The sequence below is a fragment of the Doryrhamphus excisus genome, chromosome 3 (assembly GCF_030265055.1).
Source record: "Doryrhamphus excisus isolate RoL2022-K1 chromosome 3, RoL_Dexc_1.0, whole genome shotgun sequence".
NCBI lineage: Eukaryota > Metazoa > Chordata > Actinopteri > Syngnathiformes > Syngnathidae > Doryrhamphus > Doryrhamphus excisus.
This window is the reverse complement of record NC_080468.1, coordinates 19,166,435-19,175,869: the sequence shown is the minus strand read 5'-3', so window position 1 is coordinate 19,175,869 and position 9,435 is coordinate 19,166,435. Positions and strand designations below refer to the sequence as shown.

The 9,435-nt window shown below is 42.4% G+C and overlaps 1 protein-coding gene across 13 annotated transcripts in view; it reads left to right on the top strand.

The window, feature by feature from the left end:
• Positions 1–6,856: 6,856 nt before the first annotated feature.
• LOC131126458 (pleckstrin homology domain-containing family A member 5-like) overlaps positions 6,857–9,435 on the top strand; it is an 81,203-nt gene continuing 78,624 nt past the window's right edge. For 11 of the 13 annotated variants that reach the window (XM_058069013.1, XM_058069001.1, XM_058069010.1 and 8 more), the window contains exons 1-3: positions 6,858–6,996; positions 7,116–7,192; positions 7,696–7,753. In XM_058069013.1, coding sequence (XP_057924996.1) covers positions 6,905–6,996; positions 7,116–7,192; positions 7,696–7,753 — 227 coding nt within the window. In that variant the 5' untranslated portion in view covers positions 6,858–6,904. Of the gene's footprint in view, positions 6,997–7,115; positions 7,193–7,694; positions 7,754–9,435 lie in introns of those variants that run through there. The other 2 variants (XR_009129157.1, XM_058069011.1) reach the window with 2 other exon arrangements.

The window sequence follows — 9,435 nt, the reverse complement described above, 5'->3', positions numbered from 1 at the left end:
TTTGCTTTTATATTTTATATATTTATTTATTATTTTGGCAGTTTTGGTCCTCCATAATATTACAGTACAGCCCCGTGACCATCCTGCACCAAGCATCTGCTTCTGAGTTAAACACTAAAGAACACAGGAAGTTAACAAACAAGCCGTGATCGGGGGTAGGGGGCATAATTAAGATTTTTTTTTCTTTACGTCAAAACCTGGCCAGTGTATGAATAATATTATAATAACATGTCTTAGCTGTAGCTGCTTAATCGTGACAAGTCGGGGAATGAATACTAATCCCCGTTGCTAAAGTTAAGATGCATCCTGCAAGGTGATATTGATTTCACGGCTGCTGAATGTGTGCATGGTGTTGCGTCTTAATGAGCACATTTTTCTCACGTACAAAGGATTGCATGCTCTGTTCCATCTGCACTTGTCTGATGGGCACCGTTTTCAAAAGTGAAAGGATGGAATGTGAACGAATGATCTGTGCTGATTACTCCCTGGAGGAATCCCGTACATCTGTCTGCCTTTTGGTCCACGTCTTGTCTTGGATTTTCCCCGAGTGCACAAGACAAGTTCATGAAATTGAGTTGACTCAAACAGACCTGGTTTGTTTATGACCGCATAAAAAGTCCTCCGGTCATATACAGACAAGAAAATACGATATCGCTCATTCAACTAAGATGAACTGCACGGAATCGGGATAACATATCAAAGAATCACTGATACCATGTGCAATATGTCCAAATCACACAAGTCCTCTCTGGTAGAAAGCCCATCATTTACATTGCATTGTTAGGACACAGACCTCACAGCTAGGAGACCAGAGTTCGATTCCACCCTCGGCCATCTCTGTGTGGAGTTTGCATGTTCTCCCCGTGCATGCGTGGGTTTTCTCCGGGTACTCCGGTTTCCTCCCACATTCCAAAAACATGCTAGGTTAATTGGCCACTCCAAATTGTCCATAGGTATGAATGTGAGTGTGAATGGTTGTTTGTCTATAGTATGTGCCCTGGGATTGGCTGGCCACCAGTCCAGGGTGGACCCCGCCTCTCACCCGAAGACAGCTATAGGATAGGCTCCAGAGGAAAAGCTCGTGAGGAAAAGCGGTAGAAAATGAATGAGGCATCTGTCAAGCTGAAACAGCCCCAGACCACCACACTACCACCACCATATTTTACTGTTGGTAAACTTGTCTCGTTTTCCCAGAGGTCTTGGGGATCATCGAGATGTTTTGTGACTAGCCTAATGTTCTTTTTACTCCACGGCCTAAAATATTTGTACTATATTTTCTATATTCAAACAAAGGTAGACACAAAATCATTCAATACATTTGAAACATTTTCAAGTAAAAAGTATTTATATCCGGCACGGTGGTCTAGGGGTTAGCGCACAGACCTCACAGCTAGGAGACCAGGGTTCAATTCCACCCTCGACCATCTCTGTGTGGAGTTTGCATGTTCTCCCCGTGCATGCGTGGGTTTTCTCCGGGTACTCCGGTTTCCTCCCACATTCCAAAAAAACATGCTAGGTTAATTAGCCACTCCAAATTGTCCATAGGTATGAATGTGAGTGTGAATGGTTGTTTGTCTATATGTGCCCTGTGATTGGCTGGCCACCAGTCCAGGGTGTACCCCGCCTCTCACCCGAAGACAGCTATAGGATAGGCTCCAGCACCCCCGCGACCCTCGTGAGGAAAAGCGGTAGAAAATGAATAAGGCATCCGTCAAGCTGAAACAGCCTCAGACCACCACACTACCACCACCATATTTTACTGTTGGTAAACTTGTCTCGTTTTCCCAGAGGTCTTGGGGATCATCGAGATGTTTTGTGACAAGCCTAATGTTCTTTTTATAATATTTGTACTGATTATAAACATGTATATTATATAATAAGTATTTATATCAACAATAAGTTATAAATCTTCACCCGTCTTCACTGCCTCAATGCAAGATGCCCAAGACCTTTGGCAAAATACTCTGTGGTCTGATGAAACAAAAGTTTAACTCTTTGGAAGATGTAAAAGTAAGGCAACATTTCAGAAAAAGAACATCATACCGACAGTAAAATATGGTGGTGGTAGTGTGAGGGTCTGGGGCTGATTTGCTGCTTCAGGACCTGGAAGACTTGCTGTGATAAAAGGAGGAATGTGCAGCCATCTGTTTGTGATCGTAGGCTGAAACAGCCCCAGACCACCACACTACCACCACCATATTTTACTGTTGGTAAACTTGTCTCGTTTTCCCAGAGGTCTTGGGGATCATCGAGATGTTTTGTGACTAGCCTAATGTTCTTTTTACACCATGGCCTAAAATATTTGTACTGATTATAAACATGATCAACAAACAAAGGTAGACACAAAATCATTCAATACATTTGAAACATTTCAAGTAAAAAGTATTTATATCAACAATAAGTTATAAATGAGCGACGTCAACAACTGTCAAACAATGTAGACCGTCTTCAGCCTGCACTGCCTCAATGAGCATCTCATTAGGGAGTCTGTGCTAAAAGGCTCTGTAATCCTCCAAGAACCTGCCTTTGTTGGGGTGCTGGGGATTAGTCACTAAATGGTTTTAACCGGGCGGAGTCAACAGCACTCACAGCAAATGTTTACACAGTGGGACCCTTCCGATTGGTTGACATCGACACAAGCGGTTGAGGTCGTAACCAAAACCAGCCATTAACTAGCAATGGGTGATATTCATTCATTCATTCATTTTCTACCGCTTTTCCTCACCAGGGTCGCGGGGGTGCTGGAGCCTATCCCAGCTGTCTTCGGGCGTAAGGCGGGGTATACCCTAGACTGGTCGCCAGCCAATCACAGGGCACATATAGACAAACAACCATTCACACTCACATTCATACCTATGGACAATTTGGAGTGGCTAATTAACCTAGCATGTTTTTGGAATGTGGGAGGAAACCGGAGTACCCGGAGAAAACCCACGCATGCACGGGGAGAACATGCAAACTCCACACAGATCAGGCCAAAATTGCTCCACAGGTTTTGACATAGAAGATAAGAGCCAAGATAGAACAGTAGAGTCCACTGACCAATAAGAGATCCCAGCCCAAGGGTGGGATTGAACCCTGGTCTCCTAGCTGTGAGGTCTGTGCGCTAACCCCTAGACCACCGTGCCGCCATGGGTGATATTTTTTTCTGATATTTTTTATGAATAATTCTTAACTTCTTCAGGATCTTTTCTTTGTTTTCTGGCTTAACCAAGCCAGACATTGAAGGTGTAGGATCAGCTGTAACATGAGGCTGGTTAGTCTAGTCTTCGATCTCATCTTCACATTAGTAAATCGTGTTGTACGTGTACGATGCTTACAGTCTGCATCATACTAATGATACTAAAATGACGTTTACATCGATGTAGCTAACAGAAACACAAATAAAATTCAAGAAGAAAAGACCCTGCAGCACTGAATTTCAGAGGAGCCGATGGAGCTGTCATGACAGGAATAGCCACAAATATGGACGGAATCTGAGATTTATTTTTTTACAGGAACAACAAACCTGATAATGTATATGTGAAATGAAATCAAATCCTTGAAAAAGAACTATTGGGTCTGTCATTTTTATGGTCACTGTTTCCAAGTGGCACTCAAACATAGCGCCCCAGAAGCTATCATTTCCTCCTGAAAATTATGGACAAACTCTAAAGTGTTTTGCAGCCCATTATCTGCAAATGGTTGCTTTTAAAGCCGGAATTACTCCTGCTGTCTGCGCTGACCTGGCAAGGTTGTTATCAATGAACGATGGCTGTGTCAATGAAGGCTGGGATCTCTTATTGGTCAGTGGACTCTACTCTTTCATCTTGGCTCTTATCTTCTATCTCTAAACCTGTGGAGCAATTTTGGCCCGATCATATTTGCAGAATTGTTGTCATTCATCCACATTGGAGGGTTATCCATCATGAAGAACATTTTTGAGTTCATGCCACAGCATCTCAATGGGATGGATTCAGGTCAGGACTTTGACTAGGTCACTCCAGAGGTGGACTTGCTGATGTGTTTTGGATCATTGTCCTGCTGTAGAACCCAACTTGGTTTCAGCTTAAGATCACAAACAAAACAGAACATTAGGCTAGTCACAAAACATCTCGATGATCCCCAAGACCTCTGGGAAAACAAGACAAGTTTACCAACAGTAAAATATGGTGGTGGTAGTGTGGTGGTCTGGGGCTGTTTCAGCCTAAGATCACAAACAGATGGCTGGACATTCCTCCTTTTATCACAGCAAGTCTTCCAGGTCCTGAAGCAGCAAACCAGCCCCAGACCCTCACACTACCACCACCATATTTTACTGTTGCTATGATGTTCTTTTTCTGAAATGTTGCCTTACTTTTACATCTTCCAAAGAGTTAAACTTTTGTTTCATCAGACCACAGAGTATTTTCCCAAAGGTCTTGGGCATCTTGCATTGAGGCAGTGCAGGCTGAAGATGGTCTACATTGTTTGACAGTTGTTGACGTCGCTCATTTATAACTTATTGTTGATATAAATACTTTTTACTTGAAATGTTTCAAATGTATTGAATGATTTTGTGTCTACCTTTGTTTGTTGATCATGTTTATAATCAGTACAAATATTATAAAAAGAACATTAGGCTTGTCACAAAACATCTCGATGATCCCCAAACGAGACGGGAAAACGAGACGAGGCCGCACAGTGGGTGAGTGGTTAGCATGTAGGCCACACAGTCAGCAGATCAGGAAGACCCGGTTGTTTGTTTGCAGGTGCTCTGCGATTGGCTGACGACCTGTCCAGGGTGTTCACCGCCTGTCGCCCGGAGTCAGCTGGGATAGGCTCCAGCATACGTGTGACGATGAATGGATGATAATAGCATGGTAGTGGAACTTTTGCTAACTGTTTTTTTTTTGCTATTTTTAATTTACCATAAATCTAGCACTATTTTCGCAATCAAAATAATTAAAAACACCTTCCGAAAATAGAGGACCTACGCTTTTCCGGTGAAACTACAGATGAGGCTTTGACACAAAGCAGAGTGGGGGTTGGAAGTATGACTCAGTTTTAGCATTTTGGGTGTCTATTGTCAATTTGGGTATTTACGTTGTGTTTTTGTTCCTTGGATGTCGAGGAGTTCGTCCTGATTCAAGGAGGGAGGAAGCCATTTTAATCCCAGTTAGCCATAAACACAAAATGGATGAAGGTGCTTTTGGTGTGACCTTTTATGGCGACCAGTCTAGGACCCTAATCATGTTGTCTGATCGCCATCTTGATATGCCACACCTGCCAGGCGGTGAAGAAACGCTCACTAACACAGATTTAGACAGATTTGTGATCAATATGTCTGCAAAATAAGCCGTTTGTGTACATAGAAAAAGTTTTTGATCATGAAAGACACAAGTGTTGCTTTTATCTTTTTGGTGACGTATAATAAGACTATACTGATTTTTGTGTCTGGATGACGGACATCATGTATTCTGACGGATGATCAATACATGAAGAAACCTAAAATGTAAAATAGTCTGCCATCTGACAGACAAAGCCTTAAAAATGAGCCCCTCATTACTGAGCATTAGCGCCGTCATTAGCTTGCATTAGGCCTCAGAAAGGGATTGAGGATTAGGCTGTTGTGCCACCGGCAGGAGATATGCTTTAACCTGGCTTCAATAGCATGGAATATCTGCTATATTTAAAAGCTTATGCCACACAATATACAAAGAATAAGACAATAAATTAAAGAATAAAGTCAGACAATTGCAGGAATAAAGTCAAATTGTAAAATAAAAAAAAGACTGAATTTAACCAGAATAAAATAACATTGCAATGATTAAGTTATAATGTTGTGATCATAACTTTGCAATATTGTATCCTTTTTTGACTCGGTATTGAATCGATATCAAAATGTGCAGTATCGCCCACAGTTAAACTGTATTATTTATTAAAAGGCATGCAAACTCTAAGCACAACACAAGTCTTGCATAATTGGAGACGCCTCCTGGCATTTTGGCAGAAATCATTTACTGGGCGTCTCCTCTGTCAGGGTGGCCGATACTGCTATCGATTCCGATACCTAGTAAATACAGCACCGATATTGATACTGATATCAATACTTTTTACTTGAAATTTGTCCAGCTCATTGAATGTTTTTGTGATTTCATTCATTCATTTTATACTACTTTTCCTCACAAGGGTTGCTGGAGCCTATCCCAGCTGTCTTTGGGCGAGAGGTGGGGTACACCCTGGACTGGTGGCTAGCCAATCACAGGGCACATAGACAAACAAACAACCATTCACACTCACATTATATATTAGCATATACATTAAATATTAGCATATTTTTGGAATGTGGGAGGAAACCGGAGTACCCGGTGGAATTGAACCCTGGTCTCCTAGCTGTGAGGTCTGTGCGCTAACCACTCGTCCGCCGTGTTGCTCATTTTTTTGTGATTTGTACAAACTTATTATTTCACAGTATGTAAATATAATACAATGATATAATAACATTAACAAAATAATAGTTTAATTTTATTACGTACAAATAAGTCATTCAAATTATTTGGATTTTTGTATACAATTTATACATTATATTGTATATATTATATATATTATATTATATAATATAATATAATATAATATAATATAATATTATATTATATTATATTATATTATATTATATTATATTATATTATATTATATTATATTATATTATATTATATTCCAACAATTTCCATACAACAATATCAACAGTATAAGAATAAACATAGAAGAAAAGCGAAACGCTAATATCGATCCAATAAAGCTCCGATCGATATTGGGATTGATCCGCCCACTCCGAAGTCTTCCCTCCTCGGAGGCGCGTTCCCTGCTCTTCCAAGGCTCACGCGGGCACGCGCTTGGCACGGCGCCGCGCACCGCAGCCCCGACACAGCAGGAGAAGACAGACATGGCGGCGGATCCTAACCCGGACTGGCTCTCCTGTCTTCCCCCGTCTTGGAGTTACGGCGTCACCCAGGATGGACGTATATTCTTTATCAAGTAAATATAGCTTGGATTTGTGGATTCTATCACACGGGCCTGATTATTATTACGACTTGGTGTGTGTTTTTTCGACGCTTTGATCACCTTTTTCCCTCCGTTTTTTCTCCCATTAACAGCGAAGAAGCGAAGAGTACAACCTGGTTGCAGCCCGCAAGCGGAGAGGCTGTCATAACGGGGCACAGAACAACTCCTGGTAAGTTACATGTGGCTTTTTAGGCGTATATCTGTGCGAAAAGCAGCCCCTGAAAAGAAGAAGGGCCAGTGGAGAAGTTGCAGTCAGAGAGGAGGGCTCACTGCAGCAAAGCAACAGCCTCCTCTGCTCTCCTCAAAATCCACCTGGACACTTTGCGACACACTTTTTTTAACTACGTGTTTTTTTAACCATATTTTTCCTCGCTTTGCTGTATTAAAAACCGCATGTGGGTGTGTGGATATTAGAAAGTAATAAAAAAAAACATGAGCGCTGTAAAGAATACAGATGCGTGCATGGAGATTACCCGAACATGTAATGCAGACCTCGCAGAAACGCAATCGAGGTGTTGGAAACGCAACACACACACCAAAAAAAAAAACCAAAAAAAACATGAGCTTTCCCATCCAGACACTGCATCGCTATGCGGGAGAGTGTGTATATGCGTGTGTCGGTATGTGTGTTTGCACATCTGTAATGCTGTTTATCTCCCCTGTCCTTTGCAGATTTACCAACAGGATGGGAGGAAGGATACACATTTGAGGGCGCTCGCTGCTTCATCAAGTGAGTTGGGGGGGGGATTTATGGGTACAGATGGCAGTGATGCAGCAGCCGTGGGGGCTGAGGTCGAGCTTTGTTTGGCAGACATTCCATTTCCCTTTTCGCCCACCGAGCTCCCTCGGAGGAATCCTTAATAGATGTGTTTGTTTCTCCTGTAACACAACTTGTGTTGTTGTGTGCTGATGTTGTTGAGGCCTGTTGTCCTCTTGCCCTTCACCTATTTTCTCCACACACACACACACACACACACACTTATAATCCAATTATGCCGTCAGTTAGACACAAGTTTGTCAAACGAGTGTGACTCAGAGCCGAACAGGCTCTACTTGTTGGTGTTTGTGCAGACGTTTATGCATGTGTGTGTGTGTGTGTGTCAAGCTTGTTGCGCACATTTCCATTTATCCACTGTATCCCTCGGACCTGTTTGGCAGCAAATTGGCTTGGTCTCGCCGTCTCCGAGAGGCGACTGCTCGGCGTTCTGTCTGTTGTGTGACTTTCCCCCAGCTAGGGTTTGTGCATGTGGCCATTTTGAGAACAGCAGCCGACATGTATGGTGAGTTAATATAGCCGCTCTAAAAATAGCATCTCTCATTGGTATGTATGGATGCACGGAGAATGCACCCCCGCCGTGCGTGTATACACAGGCATGGCAGTACCTGTAAATGTACTGATCATCTAATGGGATCGGCTGTATTACTGTGAACGGGGGTGCGTGGATCATCATTCAGGAGGCCTTTCATGGGAAGACATTTGGATATTCCGTCACTTTATGATAGAGGTGCGTTTTTTTTCATTATGATCAATAGCGCCCGTCGTTAAGATTTACCAGTATGGCTGCGATTGTAACGTTTTGTGTAGAATCGGATTGCAAGGCTGCAGAGAAAGAATACTAGGCTTCAATGAACAGCTCACAGGTTTGGTTAATTTCTGAGTACGGTAAGGCAACAAAATGCAAAACGTAACAGTGCTTAGCGTTTATGCAAGCGGCTGTTATGATTTTTAAAGTGAAACATGGAAAACTGGTGATTCTCCAGGGTAGATGAAGTCATCGTTTAATTTGCATAATGAGTCGTGACTGACACACATGCATGTAATTGTAATGGACGCCGTAGGATTGAGGAAAGACTTACTGTATGAAGTGGCGGTGCCAGATCTATTTATTCGTGGGGTCCTAAATCAATTTTATATTTTCCCAGATAAAGTTTTATGTTGTGGAGCTGGGTGGAAGCCTAAATGTGCTTTATTTCACTTGCTTCAGCGGCCATCGTAAAAAATCTTCCTTACATTAACAAGCGGTAAAACACAACAAGGTGTCAACACACTCATACAGCGGCCTGATCGCACACACACACAGCCGCACTAGCATGCTCTGCTAAACTAAGCTCTGTAAGAGAGGCGCTTAATTCGTTTTTTTTTTTTTTGCCAACTTTTGCCGGTGTGACTTTGACATGTATAGTTTAGGAGGGGTCAGGCTAGCGTTTGTGGTGAGATTCCGCAACGGTTGAGCGATTGAACTTCCCCCACACACATGTTCCATCTTCTCACGATGACAGCATTTCATTCGCATCATGTCAGTTTCCACGAGATTCCGTGTTTAACGGAAGAGTTCCTGTGTTGGGAAACTGAGATTTACAAGCTCCGGCTTCTCCTTGTCACTGCCACAAGCCATTTTGAGCACAACATCC